The 21,716-nt window shown below is 37.4% G+C and overlaps 1 protein-coding gene across 1 annotated transcript in view; it reads left to right on the top strand.

Moving 5' to 3' along the window:
* CHIC1 (cysteine rich hydrophobic domain 1) overlaps positions 1–14,116 on the top strand; it is a 171,716-nt gene extending 157,600 nt beyond the window's left edge. The window contains exons 4-6 of the mRNA XM_079764333.1: positions 8,661–8,717; positions 9,153–9,212; positions 12,002–14,116. Of these exons, the coding sequence (XP_079620459.1) occupies positions 8,661–8,717; positions 9,153–9,212; positions 12,002–12,052 (168 nt within the window). The 3' untranslated portion in view covers positions 12,053–14,116. The remainder of the gene's footprint in view (positions 1–8,660; positions 8,718–9,152; positions 9,213–12,001) is intronic.
* Positions 14,117–21,716: the final 7,600 nt, after the last annotated feature.

Raw genomic sequence — 21,716 nt, forward strand, 5'->3', positions numbered from 1 at the left:
CTGGGTGAAGCCGTGCCCCTGGGTCCGGCCGAGACCAAACCAGAGGGAGTCGGACCTGCATTACCACCATTTGTCCACCATCCAGAGCTGAGGGGTCAGTGCCGACATGTACTCATAAGGAACTGATGGACATTGATATTGGGTCTCAAAAGAACTGTTAGTCCAGAAAGAAACTCACTACAGACTGATCCATTTGCCTGTCAGCATAACTATTATTGCTCGTCTCACATTCAGTTCTTATATCTCTAGTGACACATGATTTCGCTCATCTAGGGAAAATGATGAACAATATAGACTGATGAACAAGAACAGAACCAGAAACAAGGAGGCATCGATCGGACTATTGGGCCTCAGAGGGAGGATAGGGGAGGTTGGGGGGAGGGGGGAGAGATCAACCAAAGGTCTTGTGTGCATGCATATGAGCCTAACCAATGTTTAAGTTCAACAGGGGGTTGGGGCATCCGTGGGGAGGGGTGTGGGATGGGAATGGGGGGATGAGGACAAATATGTGACACCTTAATCAATAAAAAAAATTAAAAAATAAATAAAAACATGCTCAAAATCATTAATCATCCGAGAGATGCAAATCAAAATAATGAGGTATCATCTCACACCTATCAGAAGGGCTATCATCAACAAATCAACAAACCATAAGTGCTGGTAAGGATGCGGAGAAAAAGGAACCCTCGTGCACTGCTGGTGGGAATGCAGACTGGTTCAGACACTGTGGAGAACAATATGGAGTTTCCTCAAAAAACTAAAAATGGAACTCTCATTTGACCCAGTAATCCCACTTCTAGGAGTATATCCCAAGAAACTAGAAACAAATCAGAAAGGATATATGCATCTCAATGTTCATAGCAGCACAATTTACAATAGCTAAGATTTGGAAATAGCCTAAATGCCCATCACCAGATGAATGGATTAGAAAACTGTGGTACATCTACACAATGGAATACTATGCTGCTGTAAAAAAGAAGGAATTCTTACCATTTGCAACAGCATGGATGGAACTGGAGAGCATTATGCTAAGTGAAATAAGCCAGTCATTGAAAGAAAAATACCACATGGTCTCACTCATTTATGGATAATAAAGTACATTATAAACTGATGAACAAAAATAGATGCAGAGGCAGAGCAGCATTGAACAGACTGTCAAACTACAGCAGGAAGGCTGGGGATGGATGGGGTGGTGGTAAAGAGATCGACCGCAGGACTTGTATGCATGCATATAAGCATAACCAATGGACGCAAGATACTGGGGGGTAGGGGAGGACAGGGGAAGGTCAATGGGGAAAAAAAGGAGACATATGTACTACTCTTTGTAATACTTTAAACAATAAAATAAAATTTAAAAAATATAGTAAAAAAAGAAAATAAAGAAACAAACGAAAAAAGGAAAATAAAGAAAAAAGATAACAAAATTATAATAAAATAAAAATGAAAAAGTGAAGTGTCGTTCCTTTGGCTGGTTTAAGATCCCACTCTTCTGTACTGTCTGTGGCTTCTCAGTTTCCTGTTGCTGGGACTGAAGGCCTTTATTTAGGCCAGTCCCTGCGGACTTTCAGGGACTATTCAGATTTTTTTTCCTTTGTACCACTCAGGGCATAGTCTGGGTGTGGCTGTATTGGTTGCTCGGAGACTGCAGGGAGGAGCTATCTCTTTAGGAGAAAATGCCTACCTAGGTCCCACGCCTCAGGTATAACTCAGCTCTAGACTCACAGCCACCTCTCCCAGGCCCTCTCCTCACCCCAGCCTCTCCCCAGACTCCACAAGTCTGCACCTCCTCCTGCACCTCAGCCACGGCTGAGTGTCTGTATCTGAAAGGTCCTATGAACTAGGTCAGTGGTCAGCAAACTCATTAGTCAACAGAGCCCAATATTAACAGTACAACGATTGAAATTTTTTTTGAGAGCCGAAAACCAACTTCTGTACATGGGCCACGAAGTTTCAATCGCACTGTACATGCGCGCCCGCACGTGGTATTTTGTGAAAGAGCCACACTCAAGGGGCCAAAGAGCCACATGTGGCTCGGGAGGCGCAGTTTGCCAACCACTGAACTAGGTTCAGCAAACAAAAGCAAAGATCAAAAAGAAGGGAAAGAGCTGCGCCTCTGCGAGCTCCTCTCCTCCCAGGATGGCGCGGTCTGCGCAGCTGTCCTGAATGCCCCCTCTGGGCTCAGTCTTTCATGGCTGTGGACCCAGATCTAACATCTGCCACCAGCAGTCCTGCGGACCTCCTTTCCACAGTCAGACACTATGCCTGTCCCAAGGGCCTCGGCCTCAGTGCTGTGTAGTTTCTCTCTGACCCTCTGGGCTCGGAGGTATCCCAGTTCTCCCCAGCCCAGATCCCTGATTTTACCGTTCTTCAGGTGTCCTCTTCCCTTCCTGGCTGCAAATTGTCTCACCACCTGTGTCTATTTCGCCAATTCGGGGCGAGTGTTATTTGATTTAGTTGCTCGTTCTATCTGCTCTGGGACAAGTCTCCGGACATGTCCGTCTATTCCGCCACCATTTTGTCTCTCCTGGATTGATTTCTGAGATCTCTGTTCAGTTACATTGATCTATGTGCCTGTTCTTGTGCCATTACCAGGCTGTTTTGGTTACAGTGGCTTTGTAGTATAGTTTGATATCCAGAGTTATGATCCCTCCAACTTTGTACTTCTTTCTCAAGATTGCTATAGCTGCTCAGGTCTTTATTGGTTCCATATAAAATTTTGGAATATTTGTTCTTAATCTGTGAAGTATGTTGATGGTATTTTAATAGGGATTGCATTGAATCTGTAGATTTGTTTGGGTAGTATGGACATTTTAATAATGTTAATTCTTTCTATCCATGAACATGGTCTATGCTTCCACTTGTTTGTGTCTTCAATTTCTTTTTTCAATGCCCTATAGTTTTCCAAGTACAGGTCTTTTACTTCCTTCCTTAAGTATATTCTTAAATATATTATTTTTTTATCATTGCAATGGTAAATGGGACTTTTTTAGTTTCTCTTCCTGAGAGTTCATTATTGGTGTATAAAAATGCTATCAATTTCTAGATGTTAATTTTATATCCTGCTACTTTGCCAAATTCATTTACTAATGGTAGCCATTTGGGCAGGTGTGAGGTGATACCACAGTGTATTGGTGGAGTCTTTAGGGTTTTCTATATGCAATATCATGTAATCTGTGTATAATGATAGTTTTACTTCCTCCTTTCCAATTTGGATGCCTTCTTTTTCTTGTCTTATCACTGTGGCTAGGACTTCCAGTATAATGTTGAATAAGAGTGGTGAAAGTGGCCGTTCCTGTTTTTAAGGGAAACACTTTTAGATTTTGCACATTGATTAAGATGTTAGCTGAGGGTTTGCCATATATGGCCTTTATTATGTTCAGGTATGTTCCTTGTATTCCCACTCTGCTGAGAGATTTTATCATAAATTGTTGCTGGATTTTACCAAATGCTTTTTCTGAATCTATTGATAGGATCATGTGATTTTTATCTTACATTTTGTTTATGTGGTGTATCGTATTTATTGATTTGAAAATATTGTACCAATATTGCACCCAGGAATATATCCCCCTTGATCATGGTATATGATCTTTTTAATATATTATTGCTGGAGCCGCTTTACTATTATTTTGTTGAGGATTTTAGCATTTATGTTCATCAGAGATATTGGCCTATAATTTTCTTTCTTTGTAATGTCTTTGTCTGATTTTAGAATTAGGATAATTCTGGACTCATAAAGAGCTTGGAAGTCTTCCTTCCTCTTAAATTTTTTAAAATAGATAAAGAAGAATAGGTGTTAGTTCTTCTTTTAATGTTTGGTAAAACTCATCTGTGAAGCCATCTGGTCCATAACTTTTATTTGTTGGGAGTTTGTTGATTACTGCTTCAATTTCTTTAGTTGTTATTGGCCTAGTCAGATCTGATTCTTCCTGATTGAGTTTTGGAAGATTGTATGTTTCTAGGAATTTGTCCATTTTGCCCAGGTTGTCCATTTTGTTGGCATATAGATGCTCAAAGTATTTTCTTACAATCCTTTGTATTTCTGTGATGTCAGTTGTTACTTTGCCTCTTTCATTTCTGATTTTATTTATTTGGGTCCTCTCTCTTTGTTTCTTTTCTTTTTTTTAATTCTCACCCAAGGAGTAAGGATATTTTTTCCATTTATTTTTAGCAAGAATGGAAGGGGGACAGACAGAGAGGAAAAAGAGAGAAAGATCCATTTGAGAGAGAGACATCAGTTTGTTGCCTCCCACACACACCCTGACCTGCCTGTGGCGGGGATCAAGCTTGCAACCAAGGTATGTGACCTTGACTGGGAATCGAATCCACAACCCTCCAGTGTGTTGGTTGATGCCCTGATTGTCAGGGCTCTCTCTTTTTTTTATGAGTCTGGCTAAAGATTCATAAATCTTGTTTATCTTTTCAAAGAATCAGCTCTTGGTTTCATTGATCTTTTATATTGGTTTTTAAATTCTTTATGTCATTTATTTCTGCTCTGATCTTTATTTCCTACCTTCCTTCTTCTTCTGGGCTTTTGTTGTTGTTCTCTTTCTAATTGTTTTAATGTAGGGTTAAATCATTTATTTGAGATTTTTCTTGCTTCTTTAGGTAGGCCTATAATGTTATGAAATTCCCTGTCAGGACTGCTTTCACTGTGTCCTATAGATGTTGGGCAGTTTCAAGGAGCCTTCAGGATGGAGCTAGGAGAGTTCACCAGGCTAATGCAGATTAAGATTTGGCTGTATGGAGGGAGGGCTCAACACAGGAAAGTTAATGCCTATTCACAGTGGAGGAAGATGGCTCTAGGCATGAAGCCATACAATGTTTCTTCCTATATATCTCACCCCTTGAGCTTGAGTGGAATTCTTCGAGCATTTTTTAAGAAATACTATAATGTGGGCCCAGACTGGTTGCTGCTGACAGTGCCTCAGGTCGTGTGGGAATTGGGTAGGGTGGGATCTTAGGGCATCACCAGGGTGGAGCAAGTGTACTTCACCAGGCTAATACCCAGTGGGAAGAGTCCTAAATCCAGGAAAAGATGCCCGTGGGTTGTGCAGGAGGAGGATTCAATACAGGGACATTGGCAGCTGTCCCTCTGGCCCTCATGCTAAAATCATATAACTTAGTATTTCTGTATGACTGGGGCCCTGCCAAGCTGCCATCCCTCTGCAGGAGCCCAGAGTGGGACCCTTCAAACAAGTGTTTGTGTGCTTTTTAAGATGACACCTGGATTTTCACCAGCCTTCTGCCTCACCTGAGTGGACAGAATCCCCACTGATTTTCACAGCCATTTGTTATGTGGGCTCTTCTTCCCGGCATTGGTGTTCTGGGTTTAGGATCCCTGTTTTGGGCTGAGACCCGCTCACTATTTAGCAGGGGGACCTCTGCAGCTGATATATCCCTCTGGATTCTCAACTGCCACATGTGGGTATGGGGCCAGCCCATTTTGTGTATCCACATCTCATACCAGTATCAGCATGACTTCTTCTATAAATCTTCGGTTGTAGGATTTCTGTTCAACAAGTCTTCAGATAGTTCTCCAAGTTTACTGTTCTATAATTTAGCCATAATTTTTATGTCATGGGACAAGGCGAGAGTGGCTTCCTCCTACTCTGCCATCTTGATGAGAACACAAATATAGAATTCTTGGATGATAAATTTTTTTTCTGATAGCACTTTAAATATGTCAAATCACTGCTTCTAGACCTCATGGCTTCTGATGTTAAATTGGCTATTAATCTTATTAAGGATCCCCTGTAGTCTCTTACTGAGTGCAAGATTTCTCTTTGTTTTTGGCTTTCAAAAGTTTGATTATAGTTTCTCTCAGTATGGATCTCTTTGAGTTTGTCCTTCTTGGAATTCATTGAGCTTCTTGAAGTTTTCTCTTTTGTATGTGGACTCAAATTAACGTCTGATGACCGTTGGTTTCAGCCTGATGAATTTCCAATAGTATTGCCTCTACAGGCAACAGATGTTCTCAGTTTCTATCTAATAATATCTTCATTTCATATTCAATTTTATGTATAATATTTTAATTAGTAGACTATTCTTTGAGTAATTTTATGTTTTTAGGAAACAAATGAGGAAAAAGTACAGAGAGTTCCCATATACTCTCCTTTTCTAGCCTCATAATTTTTCCTATTATTAACATCTTGTACTATTTTTTAATGTGTGTTTATTGATTTCAGAGAGAGGAAAAGAGAAGGAGAGAGAGATAGAATCATCATTGATAACAGAGAATAATTAATTGGCTGCCTCCTGCACGCCTCACACTGGAGATCGAGCCCACAACCTAGGCATGTGCATTGACTGGGAATCGAACTGTGACCCCCTGGTTCATGGGTCGACACTCAACCACTGCACCACACTGGCTGGGCCATCTTGCACTATTGAAGTACAGTTGTTAAAACTGATGAGCCAATATTGACATAGTATTATTAACTAATGTCCATGGTTTACATTAGAGCTTACTCTTTGTGTTATACATTCTATTCTATATGTTTGGACAAATATATAATGACATGTATCTAACATTACAGTATTATATAGAATAATAACTTCACTTCCTGAAAAATCCACTGTGCTACACCTGTTCATTCCTCTCTCCCACCCCAAAATCCCAATAAATCACTGAACTTTTAACTGTCTCCATAATTTTGCCTTTTCCCTAATGTCATATAGTTTGAATCATACAGGATATATAGTCTTTTCAGATTGGCTTCTTTCACTTAAGATTTATCCATGTCTTTTTGTGGCTTGATAGCCTTTTTTATTGCTGAATCATATTCCATTGTTGGGGTGTACTAGTTTGTTTATCCATTCACCTGTTTAAGTATATCTTGATTATTTTCAAGGTTTGGCAATCTATATACATAAAAGGCTAAGTGACTAGCTGACCGGCCGGTAGGTATGATGCACACTGACCAACAGGGGGCAGATGCTCAACGCAGGAACTGCCAAGTGATAGCAACTTTGCTGAGTGCCCTCTCGCATTCTGGGACCCCTTGGGGGATGTCTGACTGCCAGTTTTGGCCCGATCCCTGCAGGCCAGGCTGAGGGACCCCAACTGCTGGAGGGACCCCGCTGACTCCACAGATGCCCTTCAAGCCTAGGCACTGCCCTATGTGGGGCGAGCAGGGAGGTACCACGTGGGAGGTTGGCTCCAGGGCATGTCCGGCCTATCTTGCCCAGTCCCGCCCTGCCAGCCACCTTCTAATTAGTATTCTTTCAATGTGCACAAATCTGTGCACTGGGCCTCTAGTTATAAATAAGGCTGCTACAAATATTCCATGAGCAGGTTTTCTTGTCAGCATAAGTTTTCCAGTCACTTGAGTAATAACCTAGGAGTATAATTGCTGAATCATATGATAAAATTATATTTAGTTTTTTAATAAAGTGCCAAATTGTCTTCCAAAGTGATGTACATTCCCACATCAATTTATTTTTGTGTTCCTGGATTTTTTATACATTGGTAGATTCAGCTTGCTAGTATTTTGTTGAGAATTTTGTGTTTATATATCCATGGTATTATTTCTTCTTTGACTGTTTGTTAGAATTCATCATTGAAGCCATCTGGACCTGGGTTTTTCTTTGTGGAAAGATTTATAATTACTAATTCAATCTCTTTCTTAACTATCTGAATTTGTTTAGAGAGAGTCTTTCAAGTGCAAGGTCCCTACAGCAAACTCTAGCTGGTAGTGTTGCTGATCTGACCCACTGTAAATGAGCTGAATACAATTGCTATTGGTTGTTAACTTACGTAGGAGAACAGGTAGAGTAGTTTCTTGTGTTAGTGCTTTGGAAATCATTTCAAATATAGTCTTATATGTAAATCATTTAATTTTAAATAGTTTTAAAATGAACAATGCTTATTAGCTTGTTTACCAGAAACATTATAAAACTCTTTAAATAAGAATTAAAATGCCTAGTAATATTTTATTTTAATGTTTTCAAAGGTTTTGCAAGCTTTTCTTACTCCCTACCAAATATATGCACTCCAAATGAAGAAACTCAACCTCTGTTCTTCTGTTTACTGCAGTTCTCTTTCTCTATATTTTCCCCTCTAAATACAAGTTTTTTCACTGGCTGTTTTTAACATATTCTTTTCAGTGGAAATTCTGGTATATGTTGGCTTGCTTTATTTAACCTATAGACCTTGACTGACTATTGCATGCCAAGCATTGTGGTAGGAGTTCTGATAGGAAAATTTTCTGTGAGAAATCATATTAGCTTGGCATATTGCATGTATATTAAAAAGTAACCCTGTGGAAAAGTATATGAAAATGTAGATTGCATTCATAAATAGACTTCTAGCAGTATTAGTAATGTTTCACAATAATTCAGAGAATGGACTCACAACACGGTAATTTGTACACATTTCCTATTGAAATGCATATATTAAAATATCACATATGCGAGTGTGTATGTGTATGTATATATGAAGGAGGGAGGGAGGGAATGTGATCTTATTATAATAACCACCCAAAATATTGCTCTTCTTTTGGCAGTTTCTGTCAGTTACATTGTGTTTTTATCTAATTTCTAATAGGAAAGCAAGAGGAGAAAATAATGGGATCTTACAAATAAGGAGAAAAATATATGTACACATAGTTTATAAAGTTCCGTAAGTCATCTTGTAACAAAGTCTTGATTCTTACTCTTAGACCAGAAGATCAATTCAGAAGTTATTAGAATGGGAAAATAACAGATTATATCACAAGGTAAGAAATTTAAGCAAATAAGTACCCCATTTATATATTTGTGTTACTAAATTGAAAAAAAATGATAATTTTTCAGGCCACAAAAGAATGGCTTAGCATGCATATAAGCATAACAAGTGGACGGAAGACACTGGTGGGGGGCGGGGGAGAGGGGATGTGTGGGAGGGTGGGAAGCCGGGAGAAGGTCAATGGGGAAAAAAAGGAGACATGTGTACTACTATTTGTAATACTTTAAACAATAAAATAAAATTTTAAAAAAGAATGGATTAGAGAATTAATACTCAATTTTCAATGTATATTCTTTACCAGGTATTTTTAAATGCTTTTTTTTATCTTGTACTTATTCTTGTATTGTTTTCAGTGATTTATTCAAATGTATTGGTAATAATTAGTATAAATTGATATCAAAATTCTTAACAAACTGTACTTTCTTAGCTTGCTTTACACTGGAAGTTGACTAAAAGGAAATGTGAAACTAGCAATATGATGGAGTATGTAAGTATGCAATTGTTTTTTAATTAAACTATTATTGATCCCATCCAAATTGTTACGTTTACCATTTGCCAAATCATCTTTCTACCTTTTTTCTCATCAGGCTGAACTTTAATCAGTTAGAACATAGAGGTTTTCTTCCACCTTCTTTAGATTTGTAGCCAACATAAGATATCTTGAAAGCTAGCAATTATTTAGAGCTTAGAGAAATCTCAGCTAGTGTGCTCAGATGAAAATATTGCACACTGGCCCTAACCGGTTTGGTTCAGTTGATAGCCAGCGGACTGAAGGGTCCCAAGTTCAATTCCGGTCAAGGGCATGTACCTTGGTTGCGGGCACATTCCCAGTAGGGGGTGTGCAGAAGGCAGCTGGTTGATGTTTCTCTCTCATCGATGTTTCTAACTCTCTATCCCTCTCCTTTCCCCTCTGTAAAAAAAAATCAATAAAATATTTAAAAAAAGAAAAAGAAAATATTGCACACTGACCTGGCTGATGTGGCTCGGTTGTTTGGGCATCATCCCATGCACCAAAGGTTGCTGGTTCAATTTTCAGTCAGGGTACATGCCCGGGTTGCGGGCTTGATCCCCGATAGGGGGTGAGCAAGGGGCAGCTGATCAATGTTATGATCTCACATCAATGTTCCTCTTTTCTCCCTTCTTCTTTCTCCAAAAATCAATAAATTATTATTATTTTTAAAGTAGCCTGGCCATTGTGACTCATTGGTTGAGCATAGACCCATGAACCAGGAAGTCATGGTTTGATTCCTGGTCAGGGTACATGCCCAGGTTGTGGGCTCCATCCCCAGTAGGGGGCATGCAGAAGGCAGCTGATCAATGATTTTCTCTCATATTGATGTTTCTATCCCTCTCTCCCTCTCCCTTCCTCTCTCTGAAATAAATAAAAACATATTTTTTAAAAATTGTTAAAGTGTTTGTTTTTTTTTAAAAAAAGCAATGATTGTTTTTTTAAAAAGAAAATATTGCACAACTTTAATCTTTTAACATAGGTGCAAACCATTGCATATGGTGATGGGCACAGCTGTAATCTTGTTGAATTTTGCTTAACTTAGGAACTGATTTCTGGATTCGTTTGCCTGCTTTTTTTTTTTCTTAGCTGACATTTTTTAGTAAAGAAACTGTAGTTTCTATATTTTTTTACTGAAAGCTAGGCAATCTTAATCATAAAACATAAATTCACATATAACCAATGTGATAAATTCAGCATCATTAACATTGAAAAGAATATGAAATTTATCCAAATTTCAAATTGTTGACATGCAGTATATATTTAATAATAAACATTCCATTTCCATTGCCTAAATAAGGATTATTATGGTATCTTTCTCCACTTTGAATAGTTTTTTTGGGGAAATGTACAAATGACCACAAATCTAAAATCTACTATTATAAATTTACATATTTAATTTATGTAAGTTTACAAATATCTTAGGTTTTCATTATTATATTTTCAAACCTTTAATAAAAATGTTTTAATCAATTTGGACACTTTTATTATTTTTTACAAACAACTTGTAAAAGATAGTAATACTCAGGCAAATAGCAGCTTTAATAGAAAAATATATAGATGGCCGAAACTGGTTTGGCTCAGTGGATAGAGCGTCGGCCTGCAGACTGAAAGGTCCCAGGTTCGATTCCGGTCAAGGGCATGTACCTTGGTTGCGGACACATCCCCGGTAGGGGGTGTGCAGGAGGCAGCTTGTCGATGTTTCTCTCTCATCAATGTTTCTAGCTCTCTATCCCTCTCCCTTTCTCTCTGTAAGAAATCAATAAAATGTATTTTTTTTAAAAAGAAAAATATATAGATGTAATATAGATGAAGGTATTTTTCTAATCTGTATAGCACAATTTTAATTTCTTCCACTTTGCTAAAAAAAAAAAAAAAAGGGAGGGGGAAGGTATGGAAGGACATAATAATGAATTAGGGTTTACTTTTCTTCACCTAAACAAATAGTTATTTTAAATCAGTTAATAAAAACTGTTAGCTACAGTAAGTAATTATATTTGACAATTTGATTTAATTTCCAATGTAACAAAAATGTGGTAAATATAATAAAGAGGTAATATGCTAACTGGGCCTAATGGTGTCACAGTCACGACCAGGCTTCGCACGCAAAGGAGCTGGTGGGCGGGGACGGGAGCAGGTACTTGCGCCACCAGGACATGAGGGGAGGTGCACACAGGCCCGTGGCACTTCCTGGCCCAGAGGGGGCATGTCAGGATGGGGGCGTGGCCTTGACGGAGAGCTCTCAGCACTCCTGTGCCAGGGTCTGAAGGCGTGGAGAGGAAGGGAGAGCACATAGGCAGTTAGGGGGTTTAGGCCAAGAGGGGAGAGCAGATAGGCAGTTAGGGGGATTGGGCCAGGAGGGGAGAGCAGATAGGCAGTTAGGGGGATTGGGCCAGGAGGGGAGAGCAGATAGGCAGTTAGGGGAATCAGGCCAGGAGGGTAGAGCAGTTAGAGCCATCAGGCTTCCAGAGGAGCAGTTAGGAGCATCAGGCAGGCAGGCAAGTGAGTGCTTAGGAGCCAATGGTTCTGGATTGTGATAGGGATCCCAGATTGGAGAGGGTGCAGGCCAGGCTGAGGGACACCCCCTCCCCCATTGCATGAATTTTGTGCACCAAGTCACTAGTTTTATATATTTCACTTATGTTATAGTACAGGAAAAATATACTAGTAGTCCTGTGAAAAATGAGTATAAACTTTCTGGGATATATGTACGTTATACTAAATGAAAATTATTATGTCAAATATTTTTATTTGTTTTTATTTTGCAGGTAATACTAATAGAATTCTTACCAAAATATCCCATATTCCGACCTGACTGAGGAATTTTAATCAGTCACTTCTGTGTTACCTGTCATTTCCTACCCTTAGTGCCTTGTAGATGATTTTGGAATGAAGATGGTCTCCTTTGCTGTGTTCAACTTATTCTTTATAATGGTAGAATATTTTCCTCATTCTTTTGTGTTGGTTTAAGAAGAAAATTTGCACATCTTTTTTGTTGTTGTTGTTAAATGAGGCTTGTGTTTTGCACTCTCAATTTTTAAATAAATACACACATATATGTGTATATGTATAGTTGCCATTAAAGATAAAACATTAGTGCTGGCATTTAAAAAAAACCACAAAAACTGTTCTAAGCATGCTGCCTTATAATTTTCCTACTTGCTGTTTCTAAATAGGCATCATTTTTCTAGGCTACTTCAATGCTCTGTAATCCCATATTAAAAATACATAAATAAGCTATTGGTAGCTTTTAGCAATGGTTTTACTCTTTCCTGCTTTTAAAGGACATGCAATTAATAGCACTGGTTTTGTCCTGCACTTAGCTAAATTATCACTTATGTTAGTGGATAAAATATTTAAACTCCTAAAGACTTGTAAATATTGTCTCTTTGCATAATGTACAATGTGGTATGCCATGGTTTACAGAATTTAATATTGCTCTTATTGTATTGCCAACAATTCTGCATAGATTTTAATATTATTGAAGTTTGTAAGCATCCTTTGTAATGTACATACTGTTAACATGCTGTTGTATGGCAAAGCCATAATAAGTATGTTAAAAATTTCAGCTGTAGAACAGGGTTGCCCTTTGTAATGAGTTGATTAAAATTGAAATAATTTGAGACATTCTGCCTTGCACCTGAAACCAAGAACCTGATTTTTTCCATTTAATTCAGTAGTTCCAGTTTTGTCCTCCATTTCCAGCCCCAAAAGAATTCATTTGACATCTCACACATTTCACAGCCTCAGTATTCTCATCTATTTCCCTTAATGTTTCCTTTTCCTTGTTTGAAAATACACACAATTATTACTTGAAAGGAGTATTTTAAGATTTCAAATGGCTTAGATGGTGTGTAAATCCCCATGAATGTCACTGTTAACCCCCTTTTGGAATTCTGATATTCTACTTTGGGAAAGAGAGAACTAATTGAAAAGCTGTGCCTAAAGTATATGTAGTGGCTGAATCATAACTGATAAAATATTCTTAATCTTATTTTTGAGGATTTTTTCCCAACATTTGGATATTATAAATAAGGAAAGACAAGTATTTAAATCAAAATTTTACTTTATAAATTCACCCCATATATAGCCTTTTCATTGGTATGTGCATATTTTTCTTCACAATAAAAATGAGAGCACCACACTCTAATTCTTCTAGAATTTGAATTTTTTCAATATATAGGCATTATTTCTAATTCTTAGTGCTAAAAATAAAATTACCTGGGACTGAATAATATTATATTTATTACCTTTTATTGCTTTTAGTAAAGTCTTTTAGGCGAGCATTTATCCCAGTGAAGAGGACAATCATTTCTTCATACAAGGTCAAATGTTATAAAGCCACTTGTAAAATTTATGCCTACTTTGACATCCACAGTCTTATACCAGTAATAGAAGAGGGAAAAAAGAAATTTTATTTGATATGTGACTATAATTTTTGCGCAAACACTTTTTCACCTCCCTCTGTAGAGCCCCATTACCATGCCACCCAGCCATCCAGAATCTAACTTTTCATATGTTGCGTGTGTCTGCAAATATAATGTTTCTCTGCTGCACAATTGAAGGTGTATTTTTATAGACAAGGTGGAAACCTCTGAAAATGCATACCAAATGTCTTTTTTTATAGCTAAGGTCAGGTAAACATTTTATCTGTGGTTTATGTTCCGGCTAATATCATCAGGTTTATGCTTCAAACTGTGACAGTTTAATACCGAAATTGATTTGCAGAATAATACAAAATTTCTAATTATCACTGATAGAATAATTACTTGTAAATGTCAAACCATAAAATTTCATCTTTTATATAAAGTTAGCATTTAGCCATGTGATAATCATAGTAACTTTTTCTACCATGTATAAATCACTCTTGGTTTTGCTCAAAGAACAGCAGAAAGTAGTGAATTGTTTCCATGATATAAATATTGAGACAGGAATAGAGTGCATCTGAAGGTGACAGAGTATAATTCAAGTTGCAATAGTATTTGTTATAAAAACCATTTGCCAATATGTATAAACTTAATTTTAAAACCTACTCTAATTGCTCTTAAATGTATTACTTTATTGATCATTATGCTGGTTGACTCATCTTATTTTCTTGAACTATTCAGAAAATAACCAGTATTCTTTTTTACTTTCTTATATGACTGCTTTTTCAAGCTATTTGCTGGGGCTAATTTTTATTTGGAGTTTTAGAATGCTTTGGGGGAGGGGTTGTTTTCTTTTCAATGAAATTGGCAACAGTGAATGCTAAAATGACAGAGCACACTAGAGGTCATTAATTTCTCCCCCTGGTCTTTTTTTTCTTTTATCCTCAAGCTAGAATGTGCTCGGATATTTTCATCAAGTTAGTAAAATATTTTTGTGAAAGTTGTTTTTTAATTGAAGAAAGTAAATTTTAATTTCTTTGCTGCATAATAATCTTTTATTAAATCTGCTGTGGTCGTTTCCAGAGAAAATAACATGTATTTGCCAAAGTACATAAATCTCACAAAGCTTTAAGGTTACAAGTTAAAACTGGTTCTTCTCTAACTTCCCTTTATGCAGCTCCACCCCCATTACCCCTTTAAGCACCTGAATTGTATATAAAATGAAATAAACTTTAATCCTTTTCAACTATTCTTTGTTCCCTTTTAACCCCTCATGTTAATTTAGGAAAGAGACCATTGTAGTCAAATGTTAGAAGTAGATGGGAAAGTGCCTTGTCTTTTTTGAACAAAATTAGCATTTTATGTGAAAGAAGGCAGAATGGATGAATTGGTAGAAATTAGATTTAAAACCATCTTTTCAACTAAGTATATTTCACTAACACATTATATTTCTTCTACTTATTATTTAAAGCCTGTTTTTTTCTTTTCCCCTAATCATGTGATCCATTAGTGACAAAATATTACAGAATAAGACTATCCGTCACTCACAAAACTAGTTTAATTCTAATGCTAGTGAAAGTGTAATTTAACATGGTTCTGGAACAACAATGGTCTTGGATTGAAGCCCCACCAAAACCCAATTAAGTACTGAATAGACATACTATTCATATTATCATGACCTATAAATACTGTCTGATCAGTTGAACTGTTAATACTTAGTACTCTACCATTTTTAATGAAATTTATTTTTGTTTGTAATAATTGAAGTTAAGTTCTACAACATCTGTAAGCCTTTGAAAAAATAGGGTGGTTTTTTTTCAAATGTATGAGAGCTTTAAAAATTATTAACATTTTAATTTTGCTTATACAAGTAACCCACCACTTACAAAATCAAACCTCACTAACTCACTACTACTTGCTCACTTGCTTAGAGCGTCATCCCCATTCACTGAGGTTGTGGGTTCAATCCCCGGTTAAGGCACAAACAAGAATCAACCAATGAAGGCATAGATGGGTGGAACACGGGATCAATGTTTCTCTCTCTCCCTTCCCCTCCCTCTCTCTCTAAAAATCAATAAATTAAAAATATATATTTTTAAAAGAAACCTCACTACTTGAATAATATTTCATTAGAATTTATTTTTATTTAGAAGAATATAGAAATTATATCTTTAATGGGAGCAGTTTCACATAGTGGAAATATTTTTGCTAATATGATGGTAAGATGCTCAAATTTATTGAAATTAGGTCCTCCTATGCCTTTAAAATTCTACTTTAAAAATCCATTTTGCAACAATTGTCAAATTGTCTGGGTTTCTTTAAATGGTGAACTATAGGAAAATTTTCCACAGAAAAGAAATTGGTTTATTAACATTACCTGTTTATGTAATATGTGGTCTAAACATAAGGTTGATGATGGCAACCTGAGAATATGTTTCCTTTTCTGTGGACTTTGTCAGATTCATACTATATGAGGAAATTATCTAATCTTATGGGCTCTAGGAAAGTCACTTAAATTACATGTCAATCTCTTTTTCTGTAAAATCATGGGGTTGAACCTAGAGCTAGACAGAAAATTAGAAATCACCTAATCACATTCTATGATTTTAGGAATCCTTAAGAAATTTTTACCCTACAGAATCTCAGAATGATTTTTCCTAGATCTATTACGCTTTGTGAGAACTCCCACAGTGCCTTGCATGCAGTAAAAGTTTGATTCACCAACTGGCTCCTAGCTGGTATGTATTCATATCACACAGACTTAAAGAACCTGATGCTTGCTAGACCTCAGCCCTATATGGCGGGGGGGGGGGGTGGGGGGCAATGGAGGGGGATAAGGACACATATGTAATACCTTAATCAATAAAGAAAAAAATATTTAAAAAGAATTAATATAATTTCCCTAGGAACTGAGGACAGGTCTGTGGTGTTAGCCCATGTGGAATCTAACTACATAGTTGGTATCCAGACAAAAATTATAGCTGTAACAACAATGGGAATATGGGAGGACCTACTTTAACATTAATGTAAAAAGTTTCATATCCTATCCGTTACCTGTTTCAGTGACTTATTAAGCTCCACATCCTCAAAAAGATCAGTTGGAATAAGTTGATAATATTAAATGGAAAGGAAAGTGGTATGAAATTCAAACCCAAGTCACTTCTGGTTGATTCAGTTCTTAGCTCTGCTGCTTAATTCCGCTGTACCTTGTATCCTCATTGTGTAAGTGGGGACAATATTCTTCTTCTACCTCACAGGGGAATTTTCATATATTAATGTGTTTTTTTAAGTTGACTGGAAGACATACTGGACATCATAGTTTTGTATTTTTAAATAAATTGCTTTAAATCTGTTATGGTTTCTCAGTTAAATGCTGCAGAATGAGTGTTGCAGTAAATCTGATTTTCAGTAGTAAATTTTATCAATCCCCTATGTGTTAACATGGGTAGTTGTGTTATGTTATGTTATGTTATGTTATGTTATGTTTGCTATGTTATGCTAATAATTGATTTAGGGAAGAAAAGCAGAAAGATATAAACCAGTGGTTCCCAACTTGGGGCAGATGAAGAAAGCAGTAAAGGCATCCTTGAATCTTTTTCAACATTTCAAAAAGTATACTAGAGATCATAGATTTGCTCATAATATTTTTGCTGCACAAGTCAACTAAGACATTGAATTTCCATGCATTTTTCTTAACATTTTTTCAATTCTATGTAACAGTAGTTATGACACACTGATCAGAAGCTGTGAATGGCAGCAGAATAATAAAAAAATCAGAAAGCCTATTACATGCAATTTAGTAAACAAAATACTTGAAAACATGGGAAGGAATAATAAAGGGATTCTTATGGTGAAATGTTGGGATCCACTTTTATAAACTAACTAAGATTATTTGACCCTCTCCACAGGCTGCTTACCCAGTCCCTAAATAATGAAATGCTAGATTATGTGTGTTTGTGTTTTTGGCAAGATGGGACTATATAACTTGGGTTAGAACTTGCCTTCAGTTTTGTTTGTTTGTTTCAGAATTATATAACTAAGCTAATTTATTTAGATGTGTATGTAAAGCATACATACACACATAAGATTGCAAATGTGGAAAGTGTTATAATGTCATGTTCTAGCATCAGAGTAAATATCAGTTTCTGAGGTTCAAAGTAGTTCTGCTCATAAACTCAATGTGATGAGTCAAGGCAATAATTTCTCAAAGTTCTTTTTATTCCTGCTTATTCTCTTTGCATTTATCTTGGCATAATTTTCTATTTTTCTAGTAAGCAAATTGTATAAAATTGTTTTAATGCCTGGACTTTGAAACAAGTTACAAATGTTTGAAATTATATAATCTGTGAGCTAGTTTGCCATCCTTGGACTAACCACATATAAATATGAGTCTCACCTGCAAAAACAAGAAATCCTGGTAGCCAAAGCAGGCATTAATCAAAACATCTGTTTGAAAAATCTAGGATTTCTTTTTTTTGGGGGCAGAGGATTCCTGGAAAACTTTTCTAGAAAAGAATAGAAGTGGCTATGTCCATTCAAACCAAGAACTTCCATGCATCTTGTATTGTTACATAGCCTGTGGAATGAATTCATTTTTTCTCATTTGAGTTCTGGAGTAACCCCCTGCAAGAACTTAACCTATATATGGCTGTGCCAAAATGAAGAATACCTGCCTCTCGGAAACTTTCACTGCTGCTTCTGTCATCGTTCACTTGTCAGATATAAAATTTTATTATCTCAGGATGCAAAATTACAATAAAGTGCAAATCTATGTTAACGAATTGAATTGTGTGTTCTTTGCTGAATCTTCCTTTCTTCCTTCCCTTACCTGTTTTCAGCATTATAAGTCTTCCTTTTAAAAATTTTATTTTGCATATTGCCTTTTTACAAATTTGCTAGTGTTATGTCTGACCCTGTAAGTAATTCATGCTATATATTGTTTTGGGGAGCCTTTGTTGTGCCTAATTCTTAGCATTTGGCTAAGTAGGAATCTATATATATAAAACCCTAAGCAACCAGTTGACCCATTGCTATGATGCGCATTGACCACCAGAGGGTGGACGCTCAACACAGGAGCTGCCCCCTGGTGGTCAGTGTGTTCCCACAGCGGGAGTGCTGCTCAGCTGATGGACAGTGCCAGAAGCCAGGCTCACAGCTGGAATGCAGCTAGAGCTGAGCGAGCCTCTCCCGCCTCCCCAGCAGCACTACCCAGCAGCATCAGGCACAGGCAGGCACAGCGGGGCTGGGATGAATCCCAGCCTGGGCTCGGGCTCCTCCCTGGCCACCTGCCACTTCGCGCACTACTACATCCTACTCAAGCTCATTAAAAAGTAATAATACTAGATTATTTAAAACTTATGAGAAACTTGAAAGTTCAACAAAACAGCAAAATGTAACTAACAAAAAAACCTATTTAATGTTCCCCAGTATCTTTGGTAATTGTACTGAATATGTCAAAAAGACTTTAAATTCAAAATATTAAAGCAGAGATGATACACTAACCTACAGAGAAGTTTCATAATGTTTTGTTTCAAAATTATTTTTTTTAACTATACTATATGGGTGGAGCAAAAAATTTATACTTTTCATTGATAACTTCTTGGATGTGGAGTAGCATGTGTTGTATGCAAAATACTTTCTATAATATTTTATACTATTGAGGGGAAAGCCACATGCCTTTAAATCTGCCATTAAGTAATATTTAACACTTAATGGGATACTTGACTTACCTAAATGTATGAAATTCTCTGAGGAAAACCAGAAATTTCCCATTGTAATTAACCATAAATCTGAGTTGTAATTCCTGTTCTGTCAACTGAGTGACCTCCAGGAAATATCAGGACACTCAGTGAGTGTGATTTTATCCATTATACCCAGGGTTGGAGATTGGGTTAGATCAAGATTGCAAGCTAAGCTATAGTCGATCCTCAGACATGTCTTTTTGACACATTTTAAATTAGTTGCGTGAACTTAAAAGTAAGAGACTTCATATGTGAATAGTCAGCTAGAGTTGAGTAGCAGCCTGTCCCTTTTATATGAAGCATTTATTTTCTGTTTTGCCATGGTTGTTACTATTCCCTCTTGTCTCCCCAAAACTCAGGTTGTATTGTTTTTCTTGTATAGTTTTTTTAAAAAGCAAAACATTTCTTGAACCCAGATCTCTTTCAAAATTGAGAAAAAGTACAGACTATGACACCTGCATATATTCTTTTTAAAGATTTGGTGGGTTGGGAGAATGGAGACAGGATTTTTTGTTTGTGTGGAAGGGAAATGTTTTCTTATAAATGACCTGCTTTATTCATTGATGGTATCTAGTGATTGTGGGCAATTGATATCACAGCCCCTGATCTAGATTATCGTTAAAGCCACATTTGATTCTGACATTGTGTGTTTCCATGAGATGATTCTATAACATAGGTATATTTCAAATTGTTATTTCTTTGAAGGTCTGTATATGATGATGAATGGATGATGTTTCTGAAAATGGCCAAGCTTCCAAATAGATTAGTGGCATCAAAATCTCCACCTACTGCCCTAGCCGGTTTTGCTCAGTGGCTAGAGCATCAGTCTGCAGACCCAAGGGCCCCACGTTCGATTCTGGTCAAGAGCACATACCTCAGTTGTAGGCTCCTCCTCGGCCCGGGCCCTGGTTGGGACTCATGCAGGAGGCAATCAATTGATGTGCTTCTCCCACATTGATATTTCTCTCTGTCTTTCCTTCTCTCTAAAAAATCAATGGAAAAATATTCTCAAGTAAAGATTTTTTAAAAATCTCCACCCAGTGAAGATTTCCAGGATGGTGTGGATTACTAGTATGTCCCTGTCTTTGAAGGCCTCATTTGACCACATTCACTGCAGGGAAAAACCGAAGATACTGCAGTCCAACCCCAATATCTAGTATGGGATGCTGATAACCATGCTGGTCTCGGTCATGGGACAAGAGATTAATGATACTGGGCAATCCATTGCTGATCTGGAGCAACTGACAAATTCCATTAATGGGCATGAGATGTGGGAAAAAATGGAGATAGAGGGAGAGCTTGGAAAGGCAAAAGGCTATCCCATTCAGATGTAAAGGGTCTGGTAAAAGTAACCTAGAAGCAAATATGATTTGACTTCCTTGCTGTGAGAACCCCAACTGACAATATAGACCAGCAACCCAATGCTACGTGGGTCAGTGTGTGAAAGGCCTTAAAACCTTAATAGTTCAGACCAACCACACCTGTCCCTACCAACCCTGATGCCCCCAACTGCTACAGCAGAAGCCTCAACGATATAGTCCTATTTGGGGTGGGAGTTTCCCACACCCAAGGTACAGGATGCAGGCCAAGATTGCCTCCAGGTGAGACCATTAGAGGTAATCAGAGGCCTCATGTTAAGCTCACCATTCACTGTCCCCCAGAAATGAACAAAAGGTGACAGGTTGACATTAAGCCAAGTGTACTCTAATACATCATAACTCTCGGAAGTTTTTTGACCATCTCAGCACCATCAATGCTTATGGAGGTCAGGAAGGTCCCTTTGACACTGCAAATTAGTAGTTCTCCCCCATAACAATATGAGGTTTTTTATGTCTTCAAAACTAGAGAGCATATTGATATCCTACAAGGTCAAACTCTGCAAACCTCTATCTGGAAAATGCCAACTGAGAACCAGGAAGTCTATCCCACCACCCCTGAAAAGTGGTAACTGAAAAACAATATAAATAGCCTGGGGACATAAGGAAATAGGAGAAACTATCCAAGAACTGCGTCAAGTGGGTATTGTATACCCTATGTACAGTGGTTTTAATTGTTAACTCTATTACAGTTGTCCCCCATATCCCCCCGACTTTGCCTCCCTTCACCTTACCCCCGCCCCCACTAGGCCTTCACCACTTTATTGTCTGTGTCTATGGGTAATGCATATGTGCATATATATATTCTTTGGTTGATCCCTTCCCATCCTCCCCACACTGTGCCCTCTGAGATCTGTCCGTCTGTTCCATGTATCCATGCCTCTGGATCTATTTTGTTCTTTAGATTCCACATATAAGTGAGATCACATGATATTTGTCTTTCTCTGACTGGTTTATTTCACTTAGCATAATAATCTCCAGATCTATCCATGCTGTCGC

The sequence above is a fragment of the Cnephaeus nilssonii genome, assembly GCF_951640355.1.
Source record: "Cnephaeus nilssonii genome assembly, chromosome: X".
Taxonomy (NCBI): domain Eukaryota; kingdom Metazoa; phylum Chordata; class Mammalia; order Chiroptera; family Vespertilionidae; genus Cnephaeus; species Cnephaeus nilssonii.